At 49.6% G+C, this 15,406-nt stretch overlaps 1 protein-coding gene across 1 annotated transcript in view; it reads right to left on the bottom strand.

Annotated features, from left to right (window-relative positions):
- Positions 1 to 11,075, bottom strand: part of LOC146201774 (nose resistant to fluoxetine protein 6-like) — a 78,539-nt gene extending 67,464 nt beyond the window's left edge. Inside the window, exon 1 of the mRNA XM_084587732.1 lies at positions 9,608 to 11,075. Within this exon, the coding sequence (XP_084443858.1) occupies positions 9,608 to 11,024 (1,417 nt within the window). The 5' untranslated portion in view covers positions 11,025 to 11,075. The remainder of the gene's footprint in view (positions 1 to 9,607) is intronic.
- Positions 11,076 to 15,406: the final 4,331 nt, after the last annotated feature.

Raw genomic sequence — 15,406 nt, 5'->3', positions numbered from 1 at the left:
CAGCGTAAGGGAATTAAAGTACGGCTCCCACTCTCGTCGCTATATCCCGCTCTACGTGACAGTTGCAGGGCGTCTACGTCCGCCGTTATAGATGCAGCGTAAGGGAATTAAAGCTTGGCTCCCACTCTCGTCGCTATATCCCGTTCTACGTGACAGTTGCAGGGCGTCTACGTCCGCCGCTATAGATGATGGTGACGCTGGTGCACACTTTCAAGCAGAGGTTACACGTAAAATAAATACCTAAGAATGTGTAAGAATGAACAGCCTTCGTCGTAGCTCAGCGATAGAGCGCCGGAACCGAAATTTGGAGTTGGTTGGTTCGGACCCCACCGGTGGCATGTGGATATTGTTCCACTTTCTAATCAGTTATCTTCTGATTAAATTGTACCTTCGCATCGATCACCACAAAAAAAAAAAAAAAAAATCTACAATGCTTTCCTTGGTGCCAGTGGCTGTAGGCTCTCTCGCGTCTATCTAACGAGCCTTGCAATCCAGTGGAAGCTCGCGGAACCCACAAAAGCAGCTCGCAGAACACCTGGATACCGCGGAACCCAATTTGAGAACCCCTGCAATATCGTACTGTATCTGCATAGATAGGCGTACTGGTGGATGCTCGCGTCCCTTCTTTTGCAGGACATTCTGTAACGCAGCGCCAACAAGACCGAAAAAGCAAGGGGCGCTTCTTGTTTGGTACAGCACTTAACTTAGCAAATGAGTATAATGGCGCAGGCAGACTGAATGATACAGAAATTGTCACACAAAGGCAAAGAGGAAGAATAGCTGAACGAAATGGCTCGTATCAATGGACGGATAAGACGAGCAGACTTCTTTCCTTTTTTGTGGGCGGCGGTTACAAGGGGCTAGAACAGCGTTCCGGCCCGAGCCTGATTTTAGACAACGATTAAGACAGTCCCGTCAAAAGTACCTCGAGACAAATTTTATAATTATTATAATTATTCTTTTTTTCTAACCCAAAAAAAACAGTGAAGTAGCAGCCAGGTACCCCGCATGCAGTGGTTCTGCACGTGAACACTACGCAATATCGAATCGAGTGACGATTCATCACACTCTGCGAAGCTGGTAGGCGGTATCTTTACGGGCTTTCTGAAGTAAATTTATTTCCACACAATCGGGCACTCCTTTCGACCGCGCCGCGGAACGTCCACAGGGCGCGAGACTCCGATAAGCGCCCTCACGCTCGGTGTGCGGCGTCATACGCAGGTTTGCCGCACGTTGGCGATCGCGGCAGGGATGCCGTTACGTAACAAGTGAGTACCGAGCCGGTAGCGAAATGTTTGACGGTTGAATGAGCTTTCCGTGCTAGCGGTCTACACGTTTACATGGCGTGTTACAGGTGCCAGGTGTTGAAACGTTCCCTTCCCCGAGCCTTTCCTCTTCTCTACCCCCCCCCCCCCCCCCCCTCTTGCACTTCGGTCGAGTCAGACACGCGCGGCCGCTGCCTTTTGGGCGGCCTCAGCTGCGCAAACGACCCTATCTGTCCCAGATCCAGCAGCCCCCGAGAGTGAGGGAGCGGCCAGGCCCTCATCTCTTTCGGCGGGAAGTGTCGAAAGGGGATTCGTCCTTTATACACGGAACAAATCGGCCGTTTATCGAGAGCGTGGACGAAGCGACAAGACCGAGAATAAATGAGTCGGATGGGGAGAGAAAAGACCGAGGTTAAGGAAGACAAGACAAAAAATAAAATTAGCGCAGCAATCTCAACCGATCTCGGAAGCGAGATCTCACAACTCAGCCAAGCGGAAGGCGTATGAAACCGGACAGGTCTGTCCGACGTGTGTGATGCGTCTTGCGAACGACGGGCCATGTACACAGTCGGCAGAGATCGATCGCTCGTGTTCGGCTGTGAGCAACAAGAAAGCAGGCCGAGGCGTTCGCGTTGCATCGCGACGCTAACTGCCGACGTGTCGCTTTCTTCTCGCCGAGAACGCGTCGTGTAGCTGTGTTAACTGCTCTGTCGCCAGCGTTCACTAACCCGAGCCTATCCCCGTTGGCGACAGTGGGGAAGGGGCAGGCACAGTTGTTCAAGTTGTCGCAACTGCCTCGATTAAGACAGGTTCTAATGCGGCGCTCTTTCGACGAACACTAACTAGCACCGGGCGAACATCGTGCATGACAGCGCTATAGCAGAATAAGAGTTAGTGATACCTGGGCCCTGTGCTGGCACGAAGGAGTACAGTGTTACCTCAGGACTACTAAATGCGAGCTGCTCGAGTAATACCATGGTCAGCGACAGTGGATCCTAAGTACTCGTGTGCTACCTTCTGGCGGCCAAGCCGCGAACGCGGTTGTCAGTTCACGGCTGTCTACGGCTGTCGATGCACCGTTTGGACATTCAGTGACGCATTGAGATGATCAGCCTTTGTTCTGATGTAGCACGCGCGCGTGTGTGTGTGTGTGTGTGTGTGTGTGTGTGTGTGTGTGTGTGTGTGTGTGTGTGTGTGTGTGTGTGTGTGTGTGTGTGTGTGTGTGTGTGTGTGTGTGTGTGTGTGTGTGTGTGTGTGTGTGTGTGTGTGTGTGTGTGTGTGTGTGTGTGTGTGTGTGTGTGTGTGTGTGTGTGTGTGTGTGTGTGTGTGTGTGTGTGTTCTTTCAACCTCATCAGGAGTATAGCCTGTCTGATAATACGTTTGCATGATGATATCCCCAGCGACCATTCAAGAGTGTCTCGTTTTGCTCCGGGCTCGGAAAGAGGTCTGGTTCCGGGCCCGGCTGAGAACCTCCGGTGGTCTCGATTGTTGTTAACATCAGTCCAAACAAGCGTCCTGTGCGAGGAATGCGTGACAGACTAACAAGTTACGGGTGGACTGCGTGAAAAGAAACGAAATAACGTCCAGTGGAAGCTCCAGCAGAATTTGCTTCTATTCTACTCTGCGAAGAGACACGCTCCACCCCTTCACAGGCGGGGCGATATGAAGGTATCGCTCAGACGCCCTCTGCTTACCAGTAGTGCACGAGGCCGCATATTTTAGTGTCTGGAGCGTTCTCGAATATTACGAGCCACTGACACATTATTTGCCAGTGCCCTCTAAAAATCTCACATCTCAAGTGCTTTAAATTTGCCACCTATAGGTGCTACACCGTAACCATGACTCAACTATGCTCGTTAACACTAGTTGGAGGTGCGTTCGCGAAACTACAAGTTACGGGAAAAGGCTCCTGTTAGTGATGGGAAATACTCTTTCTGGTACCTTTCTAACTCGCGTTGCGATTATTATTCCGCGTGTCCTTGGAATGAGATAAAAAAAAAAAAGTGGATTTAGAACTCGTGTGGAGCACGATCACTCCGACCACAAGATTGACCAGCCAGTGCTCCGGGAAGCGAGATTCGCCCGATGCGTCCATTACTCACCGCTGGCACGCACGCGCGAGAAATGCGCGACGCTCGCTTAAAAACTCTCGTCACTCGTTTGTGACGTGGAAACGGTCGTCGTCCGGCCAGCAGTGCCCGCGGCGGAACACAGTGGCCTCGAGCGAGAGTGACGGTGGCTGATTCATGTGCGATTTACCGCAACTCGCCGCGAGCAATTTTTTCTCGTTTTTTTTTTTTCCTCCCCGCCCATACATTCCAACTCTCTCCGACAACGACGGCCGCGTGTACACGTAAAATTTAACGCGCAGCGCCGGGCGCGGAGCCGCCGCCTTTCTCCCATTCAATCGGCGAGAGGATAATCTGCCCTAGATCCAGAAGTTGATCTCGCTGATCCTGGGCGACTTTGACTTCTTTCTCCTTTTTTCTTTGTTATCCTTCTCTATCCTGTCTCTGTTATATCCTCGCCGTGCACTTTCTAATGACCGGCAGAGTCCCGCCGGCGCTGTTAGACGAGCGGAGGCCGTTTAATTGGTCATTGCGCAACAGTTCCAGCACGACCGCGCGCCTTGAACCGCATTGGTCACCAGCCTTTCTTCCTTCCATTTCTCCGGAGGGCGCGTTCATATTCCTTTCGGCCCTGCCCCGGTAGACTGGAGCGCGCTTATCACGACGAAAAGCTTACGTACCCGCCGCGAAGCACAAATCGCGCGGCTGAGACTTCGACGGTCGGCTACCGAGCATCGGCAAGGGCACGCGTATAATGAACGCCCGAATCGTTTACGAAGTTGCAGTGGGCCCTTGTCGGCTCCACTGCGGTGTAAACCCATTTGAAGAGCATTGTTCAAACGGCGGGGAGCAGGCGCGTCGTATGGTGGCATCTACGGTGACATCCCGCGATTGGTCGCGGAGGCTACGGGTTTAACCCTACTTGTGGCGCCATTTATGATTGATAGGATTAAACATCGCTGTTTGACGCGGCAGCATTTGAGAGCTGACGCGTCAAGCAGCGATGTTTAATACTACTTAAACCAGCGTATAACGAGAGAAAGCCCCCGCCACAGTAGCGCAGTGGTTAAGACGCTCATCTACTATAAATCCGAGGACGCGGATTATAACTCGAACGGTTCGAATCCACTCCGTCGACTTTTTAGTGTGAAACCAGAGCAAGAGGTCATGCTCAGTCACTGTTAAGTGAACGGCTTCATCACTCTCTGTTGGCAGGCGAGCTTGAAAGGCCCGTCGGGGAGACCGGCGTGTGGAGTCCCTATATCAGACTCAATTTGAATTACTCGCGCGAAACCACGTGACCTCACAAAACAGCTTATCTAATCAGAGCTATGACACAAACAAGATCGGACAAGCTTTTGGTCGGTGGTGGTGAGCGTATGATGGTTTTCACACTAAAAAAAAAAGAAAACCGTTTTTCGGGAGATGAGAAGAAGGCATTCAACGCACGTTTCAAAACAATTCTCGAAAGGACAGCAGCCACGACTTCTACCGCTTGAAACTGGCACCTTGGTTGCGGATACGACGCTATCGATTATTTGGTCGTACAGCCAGCGTGTAAGGTTCGCAATCAGCGTGTACCCTGGTTATCAACAGTGACTCTTGGAAGCACTTTTTAGCGAAAAACGTATTTAAAATTGCAACTTATGCCACCACTGCAATAACCAGTGACTGCTGATACAAAAAAAAAAGAAAAAAAAAAGAAGCGATTAGCTGAATATGTTGTCATTAGAAGGTCGCCGCGTACGATACATGCTTCATAAGGCGAGGATTTCAGCGAGCATGTATACCCCACGTTGCGACCGGTAGTACCGTCATCGCTTTGAGTAAGAACATTCTTTCACTGGAACGTGTGGAAAACCTCAGTTGCGTGAAGGCCGCGTCTTGCGAGAGCGGTCCTTGGGATGTGATAAATAGACTTGACCTGAGCTCCGCATTAAATAAATGCAGCTGGGTGCGGGCCAGAAGGTATATTCAAGAAAAAAAAAAAAGAAGTAATAAAATGAACTGGAGGAGGCAGCTACAGTACAAGCTGAAACAAGTTTGAACTACTGATTTCCGGACTTCAGTCATCCGAGCTACCAGACCAAGTCACTTCTTTCTTCTTCCGATTTCAACTCTACCAAAACACTCAGCGATAAGTGCCAGAAGTGTTAAAGAAAACCAAGTTATGAAACCTGCAGCGCGTACCTTGAGGCCAGCAGTTTTCAGCAGAGCCAAGGCAGCGCACCAGCAGAGTATTTTCTTTACACGCCGACTTATTACAAGCTGTCCTTATTTTCCTACCGGCCCTCGCGTCTGGTGTTCGCTGTACCAGCCGCTGGACGTCGGAAAAGGAGGTAAGGTGAAACGAAACTCGGCACCACGCATTAATCAAGATTAATTACATACTTTAGAGCAACAGCGTCTAATTACACAGCGCTGGCAAGGTGTTTTGTTATTGGACGGCCTCGCAGCGACATCAAGCGAACTGCTTGGAAAAGCTTCTGGGAACTCCCTAACCGCGATACCACTTGGTGGTTCACTATGGCCTGCTTTAAAGTGCTTCGGAGGTTTTACTTGGTCTACTCCGGTTCTCTTCGATCTCGCGATGATATCTAGAGAGAAATCGCGTATACAATCGGATTCTGGCTCCAGAAAATAAACTTGCGAAGCAGTCACACGATATATGATGCATAGAGGACACATTAAACCATTTTCTCGTCCTGCGATGCTAAAGTTCCACTATAAGAGCGACGATATGAATGGCTATCAGCAGGGGACGAACGCTTGTAGACACGTAGCTTGACAAAATAGCGCGGTAGGCCAAGTAGAATACTGGGGGATCACAAATACATCATGTTATCATGCTGTCAGAAGGGGCTGTCTGCATTCTACTCTCACGGTAGATGGTCGCCTGCCGTAAATGACCCGAAAATCAGTGTGTATAGAGGGTTTAAAACTGAAGAAGTACGCGTGGGTTTGTTGCAGATTTTTTATCCGCGCGAAATTTCCTTTGCAGTTTTGCCATTTTGTGGTTTCCGCAGGAAAAACTGACACATGATGTTGCGCCGAATGCGACTCCAGAGTTTGATAAGCTATAAAGGGAGTCATCTGTTGGGCGCTAACGTGCCTGGCGTCTTGCGCAAGTGCAGGTTATTTAACCCAGCATGACATTGCATACTTATATGTCTGCCACTCAGCAATGATAGCCGGTACTAGATTCTAGCTCTAGGTAATTAATAAACTCGACCTGTTTTGTTCGCGTTTAGCACATCGGAGCAGACATTTTAAGACAAATATATGGAATAAATTTGACACAAAGTAAAATAAATATGAATATTTAAATTTCATAATTGCTTAGAAACTAGAGCATGATGCGAAGAGGCTTCAGCTGTGTATCATTTGGTGTGTAAAGCGCGTAAGACTGGAAAAATTGGGAAACATTTGGTCGCTTATCTACACAACTGTTTTAGAAAGGTTAATGAATGAAAAAGCTCAGTGAGTTTCTAGGGCCGTTATTTTGCGATGAGCACAGAGCAGAGCCCTGCTCCAGTAGCCACAGCCGATCGCTTACCGCCTCAACCGGCGACAAAGACATCTTAATTATCTCCGCTCGCCGAATATATTGACCTGGTTAAATGGGCCTCTAGCAGCGGTGCTGATTTTCTTTTCTTCGAAATGTTACGCTCCACGCAGTAACTGCTCATAATTAAGTCATGGCGCTTCATAAACAGAGACGCACGTGAAAAATTCCCGAGATCAGCGTTGCTCCAAGGTCTTTCTAGAGTTCGCGAGGTTTACCACCCTTATCGAGTTGTCGTTCCGGTATCGTGTACCGCATTCTTTCCTCGCTCCGCTGTCCTCATTCTCGCCTATCGAAATCACGGGCCCGGGGTAATATTCGCAGCTCGTTAGGCGCTAGCCGACTCCTTTCCCCTCCTTCCTTTTCTGCCGAGAGTGTCCAGAAACCTCAACGGGCGGCAGGCGTTGACAAACGCACCGGCCACGCAGATTTGCTCGCTTGTGGCGAGTGGAACGAATGAAGCGCCGCGAAGGCAAAGACGCCGGGGTTTCGTCCATGCGTCGGTCGTGAATCGCCGTTCTTCCTCAGCGCCGAGCGACCTGCAGAGGTCGACGCAAGTTTCGAAACAGCGCATTGCGTGCCGTCGTGTGCGCGCAGTGCACTGCCGAGCCGGTCCACTCGGGCATTATTGGAAGCGATCGGCGAGCCCCAGCCGACGCATGGGCTGCCCTTCCGCTGGCGCACAAGGCCGCCATCCCTCCTGGCCGATGGCCATTTACTGGCGACGCATGAATAAAACAAGCGCCTGCCTGTGCGGAATTTTTCTGTTCTATTGTTGGCTCTTTCTTTGCTCCCTGCCTCTGTCTGGAACTGCCATGAAGTGTTGAGTCGGCTCCCGACTTTTGTTGCGGGCCCCGAGTGTATACTGGAGGTGCATTTGAGAACAGTGTCGCCGAGACGGAGAAAAATTACACGGGAAGCATGGGAGCAGGGCGCACTTGCGCGAAACACTGCAATGTCAAGTTATGCAGCCTATCCGCTCAAGCGATAAACGAAGTAACGGGTTGCACCGATCTTAGGTCAGCTGCTGAGTGCCGTCGCGTTCGCAAGCGTCGTCTTAATCCGTGTGAACCATTACTGAGCGGCAAACTGATGTTGTGACTCGTGAGACGTCTAGATGGAGAAAGGGGGCAACAACGCTAAAGGTACAACGAGCTACGCAGTTGAAGACTGATAAGCTCACCGCAGTCCGAAACTCCGCTAGCTTATCATCGCAACTCTGTGTGGCAACTTGGCTCCGCGTTTATTCTAGTCGTCAGGCGCAGGAGCTGCTTGTGCGCTGTACGATAATCGCGTGCGTTCCCGCATACATCTGTATAACGAGCTCGCATGCGACCTAGCCATGGTTTCAGACTTCAGCCTCGGCGATAAGCGCGAACAAGAGTAATTGTTGGAGCAAGTTAATCCACACCCGTTGAAGCCGTCACCTACAGACAAACACTAAATCGTGAAGTTGGGAATGTGCCGGCTAATGACAGCTGACAAGGGAAGGAAATGAAAATGGATGATACCACCTTAAGTAGTTACCGAAGACAGGCCAACAAGTAAACCCTCTCTTCCTGCACGTATTAAAGCTTCAAGCACCATGTTATCGTCCCCAACTTCGCAAATGTATAGCAAGAACAGCGTACAACTTCACAAATTGTGAGGTCAATCACTCAGTGTCCGACACTAAGTTTTATTATTGTAGAACCAATATGTGAAAAGTTTGAGAAATTGGTCACGCTATCTACATCGCGAAAGCGCGGCCTTCAATTCGGGTAGGTTTTCGCTGCCACGTGCTACCTATTAAATACTGTCGAAAAGTAACTCAGGAGTGGATAGCTCTTTCGCTAAAACGAACAAAGCCGCTTCATTAGCGTAAGCGCGTCAACACTCCGCCCAAGATCGCGTTGGCTGAAAACTTTTGCAACAAGTGGTATATAGAGTATGACTTAACGGTTTCCTTTAGAGACTGACCATGCAGCTTTAAAAAAACCAGATCGTTTTAAGTCTGTGTCTACTACCATGATACTCTAGGCACCAACGAAAGTTAATGTGTGGATGACTGAAGTTCAATCCAGGATAGCAAAGATAACAAGAGGCCCTGCTGTTCAATACTCGACCAGTGGCGCCATACATTGGCGCAGCGTTGAAAACTATAGATACACAGAAGCGAAAGGCTGATGAGGTCAGCTATAATTTTGCTCAGCCTTCTGCCTCTAAATACTTTTGCAGTTTCGACTTTGCAGTCACGATAACAAAAATAAAGGCTTAAATGAGAGCAAGCAGGCAATGCCGAGCTGGATGGTCAGGTCAGCGCGGCATTGCTGCTGGCTTATACCTCTACATGTGGTCCAAGCACAGTTTTAACGTGCTGTCTGAATTTAAGTGCTCAAGATTTAGGTGCTCTGCTTGCAAGCCTATAGGATTTACATTCCTGTCATGCTACTAGACAGTACGAAGGGTAATAATAACTGCCGACCTAAAAAGATACAAGGAAAGCACAGCAAAGCGCATCTCGAATCTCGAGCACAGTGCGTCTGTAACTTGACAAACGTCCGCGCCAGTCGTGAACGGAATGGCCCTTTTTCGTCTCGGAACCAGTCTATTGCAAGGCTGCTCCAAGACGCCAAACGCGCGGCACACGCGCGCAACGAAAAACATAATATGCTGGGTTATTAGTCACACCCCGCTTCAAGTGGCAAAAGAAAAGAGGCGGTACTTACACCTGAGCGCCCAAGCGTCTTGCCGGCGAAATCCCTGGTACACTTTCCACAAGTGGTTGACGCAGTCGGCGGAAACGTTGGTGTCGGAGAGGAAACGTGTTGTTAAGGGCAATATTTGAGTCATGAACTGGTTAATAACGGCGTTCAGATCTGGCTCGTAATCCCTGACCGTCGTGGGGTCTGCGGGACTCTCTGTCGTCGGGCCATCAGCCGCGTCCAAGTCTTCCATTTCCCTCGCTCCACCCGTTGCCGAGTCGGAAGACGTGGTCTTGGTTTCAGAGTCGCTGGACTTTGAGGTAGTTCCGGCGGTCGTTGAGTCCCCATTTGATGGGGTTGTTGTGGACTCCGTCGTTGTTGTCTCTGTTGTCGTCGACTCTGGAGTGGTTTCCGTGGTTGTGGACTCGGTTGTCGTCGATTCTGTAGTCGTGGATTCCGTGGTTGTCGACTCTGTGGTAGTTGACTCCGTTGTAGTAGATTCGGTGGTTGTTGATGTGGTTGAAGGTTCCGTTGTGGTAGTGGACGATGTGGTTGATTCGACTGCCGTCACTGAGAGGGAAGAGGCTGCTCCCTGGTAGGCAGCAGCAATTTGGTTGTCTCCACTAAATTCCGGCTCGATTTCTGATTTCACCGTGACATCGGAGCCGCCCTTTAATTCCGTGGTAACATCAGGGTTCTCGGTAGTGCCTCTCGCGGAAGTCGTAGACTCCATAGCTGCTGTCGTGCTCGGGACATTGGTGGCGTCCACTCTAAGTGCGGTGGTACCCTCCGTAGAAGTAGACGCCGTGGGAGACGACGTTGCCATCACGACTACGCTCGATGGGGCCTTAGTAGAAGTGGTAGTAGTCGCTTCTGTTGTTGAAGGCGCTGAAGCGGTCGTGACTGTTGCTTGGGTGCTCGGCATCGTGCTGATGTTGGTGACATTGGTGGCAGCCTTCGTTTTCTCATCAGCACTACTCTTGGTTACCGCATTTTCTTCAGCAGCAGCAATTACGTTAGCAGTCTTGGCAGTGGTCGGCGCGGAAGCCGTCGTGACCTCGCTAGCCTCCGTCGGACCCGTCTCCGCATCTTCAAAGTCATCCGTGGAGTCGTAGTCGTCATCTTCGTCATCGCTTTCATCTGTCGGCACCGTGGAGCCGCTGGTCGTCTTCAGGTCGGAGCCTGGCAGCTCGTCGGTAGTGTCGTCGTAATCCTCGAGCTCGACGCCACTGGTGACTGGCCTCTCCTGGACGTCGTTCTTGCCGTCATCGGCGGGGGCTGACCGTAGTTTGGCGACAGCCTCTGGCCGGGCCGTGGTGACGCGGGTGCTGTCAAACTGCGCGGGTTGCTGGGTGACTTCGGCCGCCGGGCAACGAGCGGCGACGCAGAGCAGAGCGATGAGCAGCGGCAGCATCGCGGCGGCAGCTGACGGCCATCCCATGACGGAAGAGCGTGCACTACGCGGCAGAGCCTGCTCAGCGTTTGCAATTGACGCCGGTCTGCATCGGTTTTCGTGGCGCGCCGCTGGTAGGCAGCCTAGGCAAGGCTGGCCGCCGTTACCCCCGCGGGGAGAGTCGGCCTAAATTCCGTAAGGCCGCTTTCTCCTCCCCCCCCCCCCCCCCCCCCCTGCCTCCTCCTTTCGCCCTCTTGCTGCTCGATTTCGCACCGGATGACTGAGATGCCCGGCGCGATTAAGAAAAAAGAGGGAATGACTTTCTCTCGTCGCCGCCGCCAAGACACCTCTCCCGAGTGAGGGAGGGGGAGAAGCAGCGTTGTATGTCGTTGAACGAGAGTCAAGCGCTGCTGTTCGTCTTGCAAGGGCATGACGGGGCGATTTGAGACGCGGGTCAACGCGCTGTCTCACGAGCAGCAGCCGCCACGCTTCCGAGAATGCCGGGAGCGCGACACGCAGTTTTTCGCAGCCGCGCACCTCGGGAGTTTCGGGTCGCCCGGTGCCGTAGCGGGAAAGCTGCGCCCGTTTCGCGGTCGCGACGCGCACGCGGAACGGGCTCGTGACAGCGCGCGGACAGAGAGCGCGGCATCGGGTTAATTCGTGACCCGAGCTTCTTGCTCGCGGGCATGAAGGCATGTTTCACTCACAGAGAAAAAAACTAGGGACTTCTGCGGTGGTGCCCGCTGTTTTTTTGTGCTTGCGTCTCATTCTCAGCGGGCTGCCTTCCTCTTGTTGCGAGATGTAGGCGGCACAGTTTCGAAAATGTCGAGCAGTCTGCCGCCGGCGCGTGGGCAGGCCTTGTGTCAACAGCCAGTAAGCTGACGCCCCGCCGTGGTCGCTAGAAGTAGAAGCAGCAAGAGAACAAAGGCGGCTAAGGCAGCCTTCAGTGCACCAAAGCGGTGTCTCGATCTACGGCGCCTAGGGAAATGCAAAAGGCGCCTGCATTGCCTTGAAGGAAGGTCTGATGCCAGATCTGCCCGAACGAGCCGGGTTTTCCGCGCGAGTAATGCTCCCCACTGGTGTGTAACGGCGGCACGGCAGACGCCCAGTGTTACTGCTCACAGAGAGTAATTTGTGCTTCTTAATTTCCCACAGCTTCTATGGAGGACAGATAACAAAAAGATTATTCCAGACCTTGCCGCTCGATACTATCTTGCAGGAGGAGGGACTCGACACTGTTGCAGACGCGAGAACAGGATGCTCACCAATAGCAATAAAAGTGGCCGTTCGAGCTTCAGGCCGCAAAGGTGCAGTCGCAGTGTGGGAGACGACATACTTGTTTACTACGGCGGAAATTTAACGAGGTCTTTTTCTGGCAGAGAACGCGAAGAAAAATGTGTTTTGCACCACAAGGTCGATTTGGAGGTACACCTGTGAAAGCGATGAAAAGCTCACCTTAGAAAATGGTTCTGTATATTAAGGACAGAACGTGTTGGACTAGGAAGAGAGCGACGAAAATTAAGTAAATTAATGTTTTCTTGCTAAAGTGGTTGGAGAGGTCAACGGGGCCGTGAAAAAAGCGCTGACAGAGTCCTGTCAGAGTCACGTAACAGCAGCAAACAAACCCTCCACCGTATTAAATAGGCGCCGACTCCGCGGAAAATGATAAAAAAAAAATAATGCCAAAACCTGAGTAGTGAGTGCATTTGTATTTTTATGAAAAGCCGCGTTGTGTTTTCCAGAGGCAACGCGTATTAAAACAAACGATATTAGGTCAATAATTGTAGTCGAACAGAGCCTCTAATTAATCATATAATTTGAGAGGTGCTGACGAAACAAGACGTCCGTATAGCATTCCAGTGTCTTAATTCTCAAAGTCCTAAAATAATCTTGCCATTTACGTTGAACTGGGAATACTGTCAATTTATATAGCTAATAATTTGTTCGCACCTGCTAGTGAAGCGCTAACAGCTTTTGTAAATGACAACATCCCCAGAGTGTAACCACCTTTATGCTGTATTTGCATGGCAAATATTATCTATACGATCTGCACACCAAATACTATCATTTGTTTAGTTTCTGGATTGTTGCCCCGCCTTGCCTACAACTTTCGGCACCTGAACAATTAACTGTTTACACTTATAATCAGTGTTTTGTTTGATATCTTTTTGTTTTGCATTTTTAGTCCCTTAATTGTTTTTGCCCGCTTTTTCACAATACTGTACAGTGCCATGAGGCCGTGAGCGATCACACTCTGCGCTTTCATTACTTTTTGTTGTTGTTTTTTTCCCGTGCGTGAATTATCACTTCCCTCTATAATTTCCTCCTTGCCACGAGCACGCTTGGAATAAGTAGATGAAAAACGTCTATAAAAATGTGACTCTAAAGAATGGTAGATTAATATGTGTGTGGGCCGCATGCCACCAATATTCCGCGAAGTCGTCATAAGTGTAGGGAAATTATGCATACGCAAATAAATAATTTTATCTGCCGAAAGCCAATCAAGACACAGTTGTTGTAGTTGGAAGTAAAGAGCATGAGGGCAAAGCGGGGTGAAAAGGATAAAAAACTCATTCTAGCTGGGGAAGAACACGAACCTTTTTTAGCTTCCTGCCATTCCGGTAACTAATAATGCCTAGACTTTTTGGTAAGAGAGCTGAATAGTTTTCTCGTATCATGAGGTCACAAATTAAAAACAGTCATAATATCGCTTCCTTCGCATGCTCTCAAGCTACCAATTTTTGTTTTACTCAGTAGCTCAATTGAAATACCCGCTTGTATCAACATCTGAGTAGTCATTATAATCTATACCCTCTTTTAGTGTTTTTATGCGGTGAACTGATGGAAGAAACGTGTAGACGTCGTGTTTGGCTTGCATTATTCCGTTTTTGGGTGTACAGAGGCAATGTAGTACAAACCGTTCGTGTCACTTCTGTTCTTGATATATTTTTCTCGAAGCTCTGTCTATTCATCTTCGCAGTACGCGTGCAGGGCTAGAACTTCAGATGCAGACTACTAGACCTTACTCCACGAGCTTCACTCCAATGCAAAGGGGAGCTGGCGACCACGCGCGCGCGATCCTTATAGTTATTTGCATTCAAACAACGAGAACAAGTTATGAGGGCTTAATGAAGTCAGCACTTGGGTGCCCAAGTACACCGCAAATAGACGCGAATGAGGGAGAATCCCCTTCGTGGGAAGAACATACTTTTTTTTTTTTATTGTGTTTAAAATCGCCGACAGGTTGTTTAATTTAGGGTAAGACATATACATCACGGAAACTTGCAGGAGAAAAGATGAAGATTACAGGGAAAAGCTCTTTGGAAGTATAAAACTGCGGTCATAAAATTTGGACGTAGACAGTTTGAAAGGTGATTTCGAAGAAAATTCTTCAACGAGGGTACATTGCCTGGCAGATGGACGATAAAAAAGTTCGGTGCATGCATGGCTCTGCTGGGAAAAGCTCGACCAGGCACCTAAAATACATTTTCACTGTAATTTGCTTTTCTGGTGATGATTTTTTTTTTTTATGCTCATATGATCTTTCGTCTGAACAGGTTCACAGTACTTTAAATACGTTCATTTGTTCCGCGTGAATTGATGTTGCCGCAGCAGGGATTGGTGGGGTGTTCAAACTTCAAAGTGTTACCGATAGCTGTTCGCAAGTTCGGCTTTAGACTGTATTTGATAGAGAGTATTCAGATAAAGGCGGCGTTGATCTAAGAGTCTTGATTTCAGGTACGGCTATATCGCAAGTGAAACTGTGATTAAGAGACTGTATACTCAAAAGGCAGCCACATATTGCAACAAATATGTTTTTGCTCGTCTCTCATAGCCTGAGTTGCTTTGGGACGTTAAACCCCACAAACCATCCAAATATGTTTTTGCGATAGTTATATACTGAACGCCTCTACGGAACACTTTACCCGCATTTTAATCTTGAAGAAGGCTGTTCGGGTCAATTGGATAGTGCGTAATTACAGTCATGCATGGTAGAATCTGGATGCTCTGAATGTTCTGGAAAGGTACTGCTGAGAGGTCTCGATGTTCATGTGCACGAACCACTACCTGGCTCTCGGGCGCATGACCTATTGTGTAGTTTTTTTAACACCGTGCTTCCCTGCCGACGTGAAGGACTCCACTCACTCAAGGTGGAAAAAAGGAAGCCTGCAGCCGTAGGAACGAACTGTAGCGGCTGAGAAAGAATTAGATGGCAAAGTGGTCAAGACCTCAGGTATGGAATACATCGCAAAAGTCAACTTGTATCTCGTGCGATGCATATGTACTGAAAGAGCTGGTTGAGAGGAACGTCAGGGCGTATTCCCGAAACGTAGGACAACTTCCCCCTCCGTGCTCTCGATATCAATTCCCGACGCTAATTTCCGCGATGTCTGCAGGAACGTAGGACTTTCAACTACCTTAAAAAAAAA

This window comes from Amblyomma maculatum, chromosome 1 (assembly GCF_055883805.1).
Source record: "Amblyomma maculatum isolate TAMU_Amacu chromosome 1, ASM5588380v1, whole genome shotgun sequence".
Classification (NCBI taxonomy): domain Eukaryota; kingdom Metazoa; phylum Arthropoda; class Arachnida; order Ixodida; family Ixodidae; genus Amblyomma; species Amblyomma maculatum.
This window is presented reverse-complemented; position numbering and strand designations above follow the sequence as displayed.